This window comes from Elephantulus edwardii, unplaced genomic scaffold, assembly GCF_000299155.1.
Source record: "Elephantulus edwardii isolate Elephantulus edwardi_28Jun2011 unplaced genomic scaffold, EleEdw1.0 scaffold00079, whole genome shotgun sequence".
NCBI lineage: Eukaryota > Metazoa > Chordata > Mammalia > Macroscelidea > Macroscelididae > Elephantulus > Elephantulus edwardii.
Window position 1 is genome coordinate 11,332,105 of NW_006399829.1, and position 13,972 is coordinate 11,346,076.

Here is a 13,972-nt window from a genome sequence, read left to right on the forward strand (position 1 = left end):
AAATAATTTTAATGAGCATTTACAGAGATTTTGGATTTCCATTCATTCATTGCTGCACTTCTCTATCCGCCCAGCCCTCCCCATCCCCAGTTCGCTCCTTTCTTTCAAAAGTAAAGGAAACACTCCTTCCCTGGTACACAATCTCCCCGCACCCCTCCCATCGCCCCAAGTACATTCCACTATGCAACCTTAATTGTGGATTCTTGTGATAACCATAATACCCTATCATACATCGCTTTTAAATTATTCACTCCTTCATCTGTTTCAGTGCAGTATACACAATTTATCCAGTTTTTCTCAGTCTTACCCCAACCCTGATGTCAATCCCATTTTACAACAGTGGCATCATGCAATATTTGTCCTTTTGCGACTGAGATATTTCACTCAGCATAATGTCCTCCAGGCTCAGCCATTTTGGATGATATTGCATGAGTTCCTTGTTTTTAAATGCTGCATAGTATTCCATTGTGTGAATATACCACATCTTCTCTAGCCATTCGTTTGTTGATGGGCACTTAGGTTGTTTCCAACTCCTTGCTATTGTAAACAGAGCCGCAATAAACATGGGTGTGCATATATCTGCTTGGATGTCAGTTATGGTCTCTTTGGGATATATTCCCAGTAGTGGAATTGGTGGGTCAAATGGTATCTCTATTTGCAACGTTTTGAGAAAGTGCCATACCGCCTTCCACAGCGGTTGCACCATTTTACACTCCCACCAACAGTGAATAAGGGTTCCCCTTTCTCCACAACCTCACCAGCATTTGTTGTTCCAACTATTAAAGAATGTTTGTAACTGTTTCTCCTCATTTTCAAAGACTTCCAATCTGCGCCCTACTTCTAATACTATAACTATCTGTGTTCCTATTTATAGCAATTTCAGAAGCCTGATATTTGAAAAGTGAATGGCCAATCCTGTTTGTTGTATGTCTTAATCTAGGAACTCTACTGAAACCTGTCCACCATGTGTGACCCTGGTAACATTTGACACACCAGTGGCATAACTGTCAGCATCAAAGCAACTCACAAGTTACCTCAGTACAACAAACTGACTGACAAATACTGTACTAAAAAGAACAATAATAAACAAGCAAGAATATACATGCTTTATCTAAAAGGTGATTCTTTTTATTATATATTCAAATTTATTGAGAATTACATAAATTTAAACTTAGTGCTTTTATGTACAAATTGACTGGTTATGAAAAAACATACATCAAGAAACTGTCTGAATTGATGTCTCTTTATGTATAAAATTTGGTCTACTTGTCATTAAATATAATTGTTAAACTAACTTCAAACTCTTATTTTCCTTATATTTACAGTATAAATTGAAAAATTTCATTGTCTTTCTAATTAAAAGTTTTGTAAAAATGAAAATACGTAGAAGTATGGAGTAGGAGGTAAACATTTTTTATTATCTTTTCATACTCATACATTGAACAGAATGTTAGGCTCTAACTTCAGGGCAGGGTAACAAATAATATGGAGGTCCAGATGGATGAATGAAAAAGATCTCAATTGTTCTCATGTTTTACTTACTTTTAGGAATAAACACAAAAGCTACAGCCTTAAAGTTCTGAGTAAAATAAAGGGTCACTGAACCGGGAATGGGTAGTTCCTTAAGGAATATATCTGCCACTTAATAGAAAGTTGTGAAGATTTAGTTTTAACCAGCTACGTTTGTGTGAGAGCAGGAAGCAATGTCTTTAGTTTTATTCCAGATAAACTGTACACAAAGTATAGAGAGTGGGTGAAGTCCTTCTTGGAAAAGGCCGGGTTAAAGTCCCTTTTGCTCAACTCTCCACTTGGAGGAAGAATGTCACATGACTACTCCAATGGTTTTTCTTATCCAGTTGAGATACTTTTTGGTAAGGAGAGTGTAGACACCAGGTTTCTTGGGGTTTCCACACTCTCCAAAGGAAGTGACACCTCTGAAAATGTTATCACATATTAGAGGACTTCCAGAATCCCCCTGAAACAGAAAACCATGTATTTTAAATAAGAGTGCATTCCAAAAATGATTTATTTATACATTCATTCATTTATTCACTCACTGCTCATTCATTCTCTTTCCTTAAAGGTTAGTTTGAAGATCTCGGTTAATAACCATGTGCCCTCAGCATCAATTAATATAGACTTGTCGTTTCCAAAAATTGTCCTGTCAAGAAAGACAATTCTGGAGAAGTTGTACAAATCAATTTTCATCGGTAAAACTCAGAAAGAATATTAAGGGGCGAGAACTTTAATAATAAAAAGTCATTGTCTCCTTCATCCTTCTTGGGTGCTCGTTTCTTGCTTATTAGATGTTAGGAGAAGAAAGTAAATGTTGGATCTACAAGAAAGCTTGAGGGAGAATATCAACTACCCTCTTCTCTGATAGAGGATACTTGGTAAGCCATCTCTGAGCAAGGAATAATAGTTATATTTTGTACAATCCTTACAGATCCATTTCCATTAGTCCTCATTTTAAGCTTTCTCAACCTCACAAAACTTCCTCTAGCACATGAGTTCTAAGTAGAGTCAACTGTAGTCAAGCCTGCTCTTGGCACATAAGGGACAAAACAGTATAGGAGTTCAGTCAGATGGACTGAGTTCAAATTCAGATCTGTTCCACTGACAGCTAGGTTATTTATCTTGAAAAGTTAAGTAGCTTTCTCATGCCTTGATGTCTCTGTAAGTTTCTGTATAATGCAAATAATTAATTTGGTTGCATGCTAATCAAGTGGTTGGAGGTTTAAGTTCACCTTGAGCACCTTGGAAGAAAACCCTGCTGATCTACTTCTGAAAAATCATCCACTTACACCTCACTGGAGCACAATTCTACTTTGACATACATGGAGTTGTCGTAAGTCAGAACTGAGAAGACGACAAGTGGTTGGTTCAAAGTAGTGGTAATAATAATAGTGCTTATCTAATGAAGCTATTGAAAGATTTAATGCCATAATTAAGAATCTGAGAGTTCCTGGGAAATGCAAAATGCCATTAATCTTATAAAGAGGACTGGGGAGTACCCATGATTGGTAACTGAATGGTTTCCTGAAATTATCATTAGTAAAGAAGAATGGTCCCTGGTGAGAAGGGTTCACACTGCACAAAGAAGCAGACATTACCTTTGCCAACAGTATACCATTCCCAATAGTATCCATTGTCTGCCTTCTACATAAAAAGTAGTAACAATCATCTACTCTATTCTTACAGATATTCTTTTTTAGCTTTATTATCTATAGGGGAAAAAAGGATTGAGTGATTATTTACTTACTTTACACGTGTCATCTGCACCATTTCTACCACTAGCACAGATCATGCTATTGTCAACAACTAACTTAAAATCATAATGGTCTTTATCATTGCATTTTCTTCGGTCTACAACAGTGATATTGACTTCTCTCAAGGTCTGCGAAGGTCTACATTGGTCTCTTCTGGTTTTTCCCCATCCTGCTACATGACATCTAGTATTGGCCTTGACGTCTTCTCCTGTTTTTGGCAGTGGAAGTGTTTTTACAGCGTCAGTAATCTTTGCTTTACTGTTCAGCTAGAAAGTAAACAGGAGATAGGGTTTTAGGCAAAGACAATAGGAACAAAAGCCCAGAAAACAGCTCTGATTGGAACATAGGTCTGCTTGTTTAGAATGTCTTTATGAAGAAGATAGGTGAAGAAGTATTTCAGCCTAATTAACAACTTGGTAACTGACTTTTAAAGAATGAGAATATACTCTTTGAGATGTGTTTTGCATAGGCAAACACCAGTTCAGATGGCCTGTCAATAAAGATCGCATATTTGTGATGACTAAGGATTTGGAGATCAAAAAGTTTCTGTGGAGAGATTAATTATTATTCAATTACTTAAATGTTATTAGATTTGTAAATGGAACTATATTGAAACCAATATAAGGAAATCAGTGTTGCAGTGGTACCAAGGGAGGAAAGGGCCAGTGTTCTCATTTTCTACCTTAAATGGATTTCCTGTTTCTGAGCATGTGTAAACCAGGCTGAGGGTCTTCCCTGCCTTAAGGTGCTCACCTAACTTCTCCCTTTTCAGTTAATGTCATAAGCCCTCTTCCGGCCTAACACTCTCTTTTAAACATCTGAGCAAAGAGTTGTTGTTACTAGGTGTTGTCGAGTACAACTTATAGTGACCCTTTGAACAGCAGATCTGATCCCTGTCATATCTTGTGCTATCCTCGTCATCTCTGACACTTGACCCATTGAAGTAGTCACATGTCAATCCATCTTGTTGAGGGTCTTCTTCTGTTTTGCTGACCCTCCTCCTTTCCAAGCATGATGCCCCTTTAGCTCCTAACAAAATGCCCAAAGTATGTGAGATGAAGTTTTGCCATTTTTACCTCCAAGGAGCACTCTGGCTGCACTTTTTCTAAGACACATTGATTTGTTCTTTTGGAAGTCCATAGTATATTCAGCACTTTTTCCCAACACCACAATTCAAAGGCACCAATTCTTCTTCCTTACCAATTGTTCAGCTCTCAGATGAATAGCAAGCGATTCTAAAGACCATGGCCTAAATCAGGTGCACCTTCATCTTCAGACTGACACAATTATTCCTCAGTAATTTGAAAAGTTCCCTGAAAGTAGATTTGCCAAACACAATATATCTGCTAATCTCCTGACTGATAGTTCCAAGGTTTCTTCTTGTTGAGTCCAAACTGACCAATAGTTGACCCTCCAGAGGATTTTCAGAGGAAGTTAATCACATGGGAAAAGATTATCCATCTTCCTCCTGCAGAACAGCTGGTGTCCTTGAACTGTGTGCCTTTGGCATTGCAGTGCAGCTCCTTACCACTAAGCCACCAGAACTCCGTAGTACCAAGGGTGTTGAAACCATTGACATTTTCAATCTTTTCTCTACCATGATGTCAATTATTGGTCCACTGAGAGGATTTTAGTCTTCTTCTTTTTATTTTTTTTAATTTTAGTCTTCTTGATGTGGAGCAGCAATCTATATTGAAGGCTGTAGTCTTTGATGCTTTGCAGCATGTGTTCAAGTTCTCACTTTCAGCAAGCAGGGTTGTGCCATCTACATAGCATAGACTGTTGATAAGTCTTCCTCTGACCCTGATGCCACATGCTTCTTCACAGAATCCAGTTTCTTGAATGTTTTATTCAGCATGCACAGTGAATATGTGGAGAAAGGATACAACTCTGACATAAAGCTTTCTTAAATGATGCATTGCTCTTTTGCTTTGTGTTTGGACAACAGCTTCTTGGTTTAGGTATAAGTTTTGTATGAGCATAATTAAGTATTCTGGGATTGTTTTTGTTTGAAGTTATGTGCCATAAAATTGATCCTAAGTTAATAGTAACCCTATGTTACAGAGTTTTGTTTTGCTGTAAACTTTTGGAGAGTAGATTTCCAAGTCTTTTCTTCTGCTGGGCCACTGCTGGGCTCAGACAACCCATTTTTCAGTTGTATAGCAGCCTCACTGCTCAGCCGTTGCACCACTGGGGCTCCTTGACTGGTGGATAGACAGATTTAATAGTCATTACCTAAAGCTCATTTTCAAACTCAGAGGCTCCTAGTTCTGTGGCCCTTCTAAAATCAACAGTGTTGTCCACTGTAATGTTCCTATGATTTTTATGCCAATCATGAAGCTCAACATCAAGAAGATAAAGATTTTCATCACTGGGCCAATTGGCAGCACCATAATGCAAGGAGAGAAGATTGAGGTTGTTAGAAATTACAGCTTGCTTGGGTCCATAAGACCAGCAGTCAGGAAATCAAAAGATGAACTGCATCAGGAAAAATCTGCTGTCGTGGACCTCTTCAGAATGCTGAGGAGCAAAGATATCAGTCTGGATACAAAGGTGCCCCTAATCCAGGCCATGGTCTTCTCAATTACTTGTTATGCTTCAGAGAGTTGGACAATGCCTAAGGATGACAGAAAAAGAATAGATGCCTTCAAGTTGTGGTGCTGGAGAAGAGTCTTGAATATATCTTGGACTGCCAAGAAAACAAATATGTCTTTCTTGGAGAGGGAGAAACTAAGTCTGTCATTGGAGGCTGTGGTTTTGAAGCTCTGCCTCACTTACTTTGGGCAGGTGGCCAGGAGAGATCAGTCCTTGGAGAAGGACATCATGCTCAGCAGGGTGGATGGACAGCACAAGAAAGGGAAACCCCTAAAGAGATGGATTGATACAGTAACTGGGTGATGGGAGTTGGTGTTTTAGAATTAATGAGACTGGCTCAGGGCAGGGAAGGGTTCAGAGCTGCTGTACATCAGATCATTATTCATCGCAGGCGACTCAACCAATAACATTCTATGACAGGTTTAGAAGCAGGAATGGCATCCACTTCCTAAACAACATGCCTCTGGAAACTCTATGAACTTTGATAAATGTCAATAGTTGCAGAGGGGCTTCAGGCCTTTTGTTCATAGGGTTAATATGAGTCATGCTTGACTCGAAGACAATCAACAACAGCAACAGCAGCAACAACAACAATATATAAGACTATCCTACTTCATTGGTGCCTCTTCTGCATTGCTGGTGCTGGCCTCTGCTGATGTTCTCTACGCAGAATACAACTTCAAATTCCCATGTACTCCTTCTCTCCACTTTCCCACTCACTAGACTTTCTCATGGCCTTCAGGCTTTTCTATCTGGTTGAATGAATAAGAAGGAAGGAGAAAACCAGAAAGGGACTTTGGTCCCTTAATGAGTTGACCGAAAGGCAATTTTGGAAAGCAAATGCTTGTAAGGAGCATTCCTCAAGTTTTCTTATACACACATTGCTTACTTACTGCACACAGTCAGTGATGACCACATGTTTAAGCTTTAGTCCTGGAAGATTATCCACAGTGAAGTCTTGACATCCTCTTTATGATTTTTCTGTTAGCATCATGCTGTCAGCCACAGTGTCAGAGCTGACAGGCAGTTTCTGGAGCCTGCTTCAACAGCGTTGAGCCCTCACCTCCCCTGCTCACCCACTCGTCGTGGAATGATATGCTTTCTGAGTCCTCATGGAGACGTGACCACTTAAATGCAGGTCTAAGAAATTATGAACCCAAATCTAGAATCTCTTCCCTCCTCATGATTACATTTGCCATGGTCTGATTTAATTTCATTTTTTATTTTGAATTATTCTAGAACTACTTTTGAGGGCTAACTGGGAATCAGACACTACTATTTTAATGACATAGAAATAAATGACGAGGACAAAAGTATTTATCCTGAAGACATGAAATGCCATTGGAGAAGGCAGACCAAAAAACTACCCAAACACCAAAATTGAAATATCTTGAGAATGCTAAACGCTGTGAAGCAAAATGTTGAAGTGACGTGAACAAGAAAGTACATATTTCTTGGGAATATGGGTGAGACAGATGGTGGAGAGGAGGTAAGAGGAGGAGAGAGTTACCTAGCTGAGATTTAGAGTGTGGGTGCAGGGGGATGATGCAAAAGAGAGGCCTAGTTTGTTCCTCTCAATCAGGTGATTTGGGAGATCAGACCTTAAGTATTGGTGGTAGCATTGGTGGGAGATTTTCCAGAAGCACATATTGTTGTAGAGTCTTCTTTTTGCTCCTGATGAAGTGTTTGTTGAGCCCCTGGTCTCCCTCTTCACTCCTACCAATGAGTTCTTCCTCTGCCCCTTGAATGGGGGTATAAGGGTCTCTGTTCACATGCTGACTTCTGGAGCTTCCGGTGATGCACTTTCTTCAGACAATCAGAGAAATTGTTCTAAAAACAAGTCTGATCATGTCACCACTCTGGTTCTAATGATGTCCTATTTCCTTTTCCATAAAGCTCAGACTTCTGACTGAAGTTTGCAAGACTGACTTCATAGTCTGTGTCCTGCTTCCTTCTTTTCTCAAATCTTAAGACAACTCCTTTATCTGACCTTTTTCTACTATTTGTGTTTTCCCAAGACCCTTCTGTGGAGCTGTTCTTCCAGCCTAGAAGGCTCCTTCCCACTTTTCTCTTACCTAGCCCCCTGCTCATTTTGTCACCTCCCAGGTTCAGTTTAGGTGAACCTTGTCTGGGTGGACTTCTCCCTTTGACCTCAACCACCCGTGTGCTCCTGTCACACCCTTGTCTCAGCTCTGTTGTTATTGAGCCAAAGACCTTTGTTATTGTTGTTGTGTGCCCTCATTCCAGAAATGACTTACAACTAACCCTCTAGTGGGTTTTCAGAGGCAGTTATTTGTGCCAGAGAGATTGCCCATCTGTCTCCCACAGAGCAGCTAGTGGATTTGAAATGTGCGCTGTTGAATTTGAAGTACAGTTTCTTACCAATAGGCCACCAGAGCTCCTTAAAATACTGCTAGCTGTTGATATATTTGGCTGTCTCCTCTAGACGCCATGGCAGAACCTGCTTACTATTTATCTTCTGAGATCAAGGAAAGACTGCCACTGAGAGCTAAAATAAACTTTCATGTGTTAGTTGTGGTCAGTTGTTCATAGCTGAGCCATGGCTTTTCTGGTTGATCATAAACAATCTCACAGATAACCATCGTCATAATAAAGACTGCAGAACAAGCTTACTCTACAAGCATGTTTAAACACAGGCAAACACAAAGTCATCACACAAGTCACAGAAATGACCAGATACCCACTCCTGGATAAAATCAGTGAGTGTTAAAACTAAGCAAACATAGTTGTAGCTTTTGCCTAATTCTTCCACTTTCTAGAAAAATACAAGTCATTAAGATGCCTTATCATAGAATTTTCCCATTCGCTGACAATATCTAATTCAGAGCCAGCCTCTGTTTCCTTACACTGCCCAATCATTGTCTTCCGTATATCCCAATCCTATTATAAAATAATTCGGTAACTTTTTTGCAGGTCCTGTATGGTACAATTAGTCGAAGTGCTTGATGGTTAACTGATAAGTTGGAGGTTTGAATCTACCAAGAAGAGTGGCCACTGTTGTAAAACGGGACTGACATCTGGGTTGAGGGAAAACAGAGAAGGAGGGGAGGAATGATGTATTACTGTATTGAAACAGATGAGAGAGAGAGAACTGTTTAAAAGGGATATGTGACTGGGTATTATTATTATTATTATTATTGTTATGACAGGAGTCTGGAATGAAGGCTGCATAGTGGAGTGGACTTGGGGGGAGGGATTGTATAGCAATGAAAGAGTTTTACTTTTCAAGGAGAAGAGTGAATTGGGGAGATGGGATGGGCAGGAATAAAAGTGCAAAAATGAATGACTGGAAACCCGAAGTCTCTGTAAATTTTCATTAAAATTAATAAAAAAGAACAAGCAAAAAAACTAAACAAGTAGAGAAATACTAAAAAAAAAATAAAAAAGAAAGACATAGTGTTCTGCTTCTAAGAAGTTAACTGTTCACACCTCTGTGGGACCCAGACCTACTCTGATAGACTATGAGTCGGAATCTGATACTGGAACATTCTTACCCCTCAATATGCCAACTCTGCTGGATGTTAGGGGAATTCCAGGTAGTCTTCGTTTTTTAGGCATTAACTTTCTACCTACATAAATGATTATTACTGACCTACCTACCTACCTAAATCATTGCTGGTGAGTTAGAACCAACCCCTGACCTTCCAGTGAGTTTTCAGAGACACAGGAGATTGCTCATCTTTCTTCTAAGGAGCAACTAGTGGACTCAAACTGCATACTTTTGGGTTGGCAGTGCCAACTCCTTACCCTCTAGGACATCACAGACCCATTGGATTCTGAGGTCCTACCTCAGTCGGGATTTTTTCAGCAGCATCTGTTAAACAGGACTAAGTCCCAAGTGAAGGAACGTCCCTGGGACAATAGTGCTCAGGCCCAGCTGTCCTTAATCCACACCCCAGGCCTTAGCCAGTAGAGAGGCTGTGAATAAACTTCTAGTTTCAGATTTAAATGGCAAACTAGCAAAATTCTAAATGTCTATACATATTAAAGAACAACCCATATTTACCTGCAGCAGTATAAGATCCCCTTGAAATGTCTCTGGATCATAGCATGGGTATTGAATACTCTTCTTAATGAAAAACGTTTGTTTATGTTCCTGTTTGGAATGGGACCCGAGAATAATTTGATATCTGCCAGTCCTGAAAAATAAAAAATGTAACTTATGGAAGAGAATGGGTGAAAATAGACTGTGAATTTCCTTTAATTATGTCTGATAAGTTCTTTCTAAAGGTTTCCTATTTATAAAATATGCACAGTAAGACAGGAGAACTTATGGGACTTTTCTCTATTGGTGTTTTAGCACCTCTTATCAAAAATTCCAAAATATTTGTCAACACAAATTGCTTTGATCTCTTTTTGATAAATAAGCAATAAAATGGGAAATCTCATGCCTTTTGGCACAGCTAAGAGTCTTGAGTTAAAAAGGTCTGGAGAAGTATACCTGAGTGATGCTCCCAAAAGGTGACCTGACTCAGACGTTCTCTCCAGAAGTCAGAGCTTAGGAGGAGTTTAAGAGACAGAGCTAGAAGAGCCACTCATTTCTCCACCTGATTTGGAGTTGAGAATAAAACCCATGCACATGTGTTGAAACCTAATGAAATAGATTAAACTCAGGAAGTAAAATAGAAGTAGCAGGCCTCCTTTCTGTGCTTCAAAAAGAATCTTCAAAAATAAGACAGACTTTCTATAGTCACATTTTTGTAGGATGGACCGGGGGGGAAAAAAAGAACTTCGGTTTTATAGTAAAATTTTAAAGCTGCATACTTGCACATACATAGCCTGGCTCTTTCATACACACATACAAGCGTGCGCGCACACACACACACACACACACACACACACACACACACAGAAAAAGAGAGGGAAAAAGGGAGAAAGAAAGGGAAAGAGGGAGAAAGGGAGAGAAAGAGGGAGAAAGGGAGAGAAAGAGGGAGAAAGGGAGAGAGAGGGATAGAGACACACACACACTAGGTCTAAACAGAAATTTCGTTTGCTAATCTATTGGAAGCTATTCTACGTTAAGGGGAGACAAAAACATTTCCTGATTTGTTTGGCCAACTTTACACCAAGGGAGTCTGTTATTTCTGCCCACTCCTTAAAAGTGAGAAGGTGACTTCATCTCACACACTTTGGACATATTACCAGGTGCTAGTCCCTGGAGAAAAGCAACACACAAAAGCAGATTTGGAGAAAAGAGGAAGACATCCAACAACATGGATTGACCTACTGGCTACAACAGTGGGCTCACACACAGCCGTGAATGTGAGCAGGACTGAGCAGTGTTTGGTTCTGTTGTTCACGCAGTTGATAGGAGGGGCAGCCAATTCAGTGCCCAACAACAAGAAAAACAGTTTTGTTTCCAGGGTAAATTGTGCTGACCATTCCTACTTGACTAATTCCTATTTTTGTAAAACAATATAGTAAGAATCCATTTTCATTTTCTTTGTGGGGAACCAGTTTTAGACCTCTTTTTTTTTGCTCATGAAATTAAAGCTCATGTGAGTATTACTGGCTAACAATAACAGGTATTAGTTAAGAAAACAGCATCATCTGCATTTGGTGCACATCCTGCCTTTCAAATCATGATCAGGAAAAACCTTTATATGAGCCATAGAGAATGATTTTTAAAAACTGTCAAACACCAGTGATTCCTTATGATTCAGCCCAATATGTCACAGCATGAGGTAATGCCAGTTTCTGGTAAGAAAAATAGCTGCAATCGTAGATATTAATTTTGACTGACTCTGTAAAATGTTTGTGAAAACATTATGTAATAAAATATACCAAAGTGTCAAGGGTGATTATGAAGGTTATTTTTCTCTTTTCTTATTTGTCTAAGTTTTAATAATATTGCTGTTTATAGTGAAAATAAAATGTGGAAAAAGGGTCATGTGTTTCCATAGGCCGTGGCTTTTTATATTCACGCAGACGATTTGTCTATTGTAATAATTGACTGTGCCTGTCTACTTTTTTTCTCCAATCTGACTTGATTTTGGATCTCAGAGTCATTTTCTCCTCCCCTGTCTGACTTGAAAGGTGCCCTGGTGGCCCTGGTGGTGTAGTGTGTGTTATGGATAAAGCGCTAACCCAGAGGTCAACACTTCTAAATCCACTGTTGCTCCAGAGAAAGATGGACAGTTTCCATGCACAGGATTTAGAGCCTTGGAAGGATGGACATCTTGGAAGTACCCTGACAGACGGGTCCCCGTGAGTGTGAATTAGCTGTTGTGGGCTTCACCCACCTTGGGAGTGCAGGACTACATACCGAACACAGTGAGCTGCTGTCAGCACCCAGTCCTCTTTGATCAAAGCTCCTGCACAGAGGTTCTTCCCTGTAATTTGAGCCATGTAGGGTCTTGCATTAGGTCCCAATTCCTTTCCTCCTATGATTCCCACGTAAGGCTCTGAAAAAACTGAGAGAGTGGTCCAGAGTGAAATCCCAGTGTCTTGAGTCATGTTTTAACCTGAGAAACTTGGATACTGTGAAGGCCATAGCACTGCAATCAAGTGCCAGGCCTGGTGGTGATGCGTTTTGGGTTCCTCCTCCCAGTAACACAGATACTTTCAATAGTGTGTTCTCATAATACTATTGGGAGCTATAGTGGCCAAGTGGGTAAAGCATTGTTCTTCCAACCCAAAGGCAGGTGTTTCAAATCCACTAACTGCTCTTTGGAAGAAAGATGGGTGATTTACTTTGTGTGATTTACTGCCTCTGAAAACCCCCTGAAGGGTCAGCTTTTAGTTGGTTGCAACTTGATGGCAACCAACAAAAAACACATACTAGGTGTTTAATACAAATGAGATCATACAATATTTCCCCTTTGAGCCAGATTAATTGCTCTTAACATAACGTTTTCAAGGTTTGTTCCCCTTGTAGCATGAATCAGAATCTCACTTCATTTCTTTTTTTAAATTTTCTGAATAATTATCCATTGTATATATGTACTACATTATATTTCGTTATTTATCTGTTGATAGACACTTAGGTTGTTTCTGTCATTTGACTGTTGTGAATAATGCAGCAATGAGTATTTGCTTATAACTATCTATTTACAGTCCTGCTTTCAATTCTTTTGGATATGTAGCAAACGAATTTCTGGGTTATATAATAATTCTATGTTTAATTTTTTTGGAACTGTTACACTATTTTTTTTTCTTTTTGTTTTTTTTTGCACTATTTTTAAAACAATTATTTAAAAGGCCCAACTCAACTTACTACTTTTGTTTTAGATGTTCAGGTTAAGAATACTCTCCTAGCTTCTACAATTTTCCATGGGCACTTTGGAAAATAGCATCTTGAATTAAAGGAGCAGTTCTTGTCCTTAGGAAATCGAAAAACATTTAAAAGAACATCTGTATCCTACCTCTGGAAGGGAGAAAGTGTCAGACACTATTAATCTCTTTTCTAAAAGTTTAAGAAACAAAGATTAAAGTTTTCCCCGACATCACATAGTCAGGGCAGGAGTGGGCAGGGACCCACCACAGTCTATAAACTTCCTACTGGTGACAGGTTAGATTGTTTCTGTGTCAGTGTTGATGTTGTGTTCTTGACCTTAACAATCTCACAATATTCCGTGGTAAAACTATTATCTGGAACAAGTTAAAGTCAAGTAATATTAAAATGAAAGAAAAAAAATTAACAACATAACAATAAACTGCCTTTGAAAACCCACCCAAGTGTCAACTGTCATTTGGTTCTGACTTGATTGCAAACAACAACTTGGCAACAATAAAAATAAAAACATTGGGTTATACTAGACACTCTCCCATCACTACTAGATCCTAGTGCTGATATTTGCTACAATGCAAGTGGATAGTATTATGACTTTTGTCCATAAATATGTTTATACAAGGTAATTCAAGCTCACACAAAGAATAAGTGGCAAAGGTAGTGCCAGTTACACATCATTCTTTCCATTGTAAAGCCCTGCATGTTTAAATTGCTTCACTTTTTAAAATTGCAGAAATATTTGAGAATCTGATAAATCACTGGTGTACATTTGCATGTTAATTTCTGCATACCATTTTGAAAGGTTCATAGCCATTCTGTTGCTCATCCATGACTCTAATGGAACTGGGAGACTCCA

At 39.2% G+C, this 13,972-nt stretch overlaps 1 protein-coding gene across 1 annotated transcript in view; it reads right to left on the reverse strand.

Moving 5' to 3' along the window:
* Nucleotides 1-1,822: 1,822 nt before the first annotated feature.
* Nucleotides 1,823-13,972, reverse strand: part of LOC102858909 (granzyme A-like) — a 93,543-nt gene continuing 81,393 nt past the window's right edge. The window contains exons 2-5 of the mRNA XM_006889596.1: nucleotides 12,151-12,289; nucleotides 9,892-10,024; nucleotides 3,263-3,535; nucleotides 1,823-1,975 (exon numbers count right to left, since the gene is read on the reverse strand). Of these exons, the coding sequence (XP_006889658.1) occupies nucleotides 1,823-1,975; nucleotides 3,263-3,535; nucleotides 9,892-10,024; nucleotides 12,151-12,289 (698 nt within the window). The remainder of the gene's footprint in view (nucleotides 1,976-3,262; nucleotides 3,536-9,891; nucleotides 10,025-12,150; nucleotides 12,290-13,972) is intronic.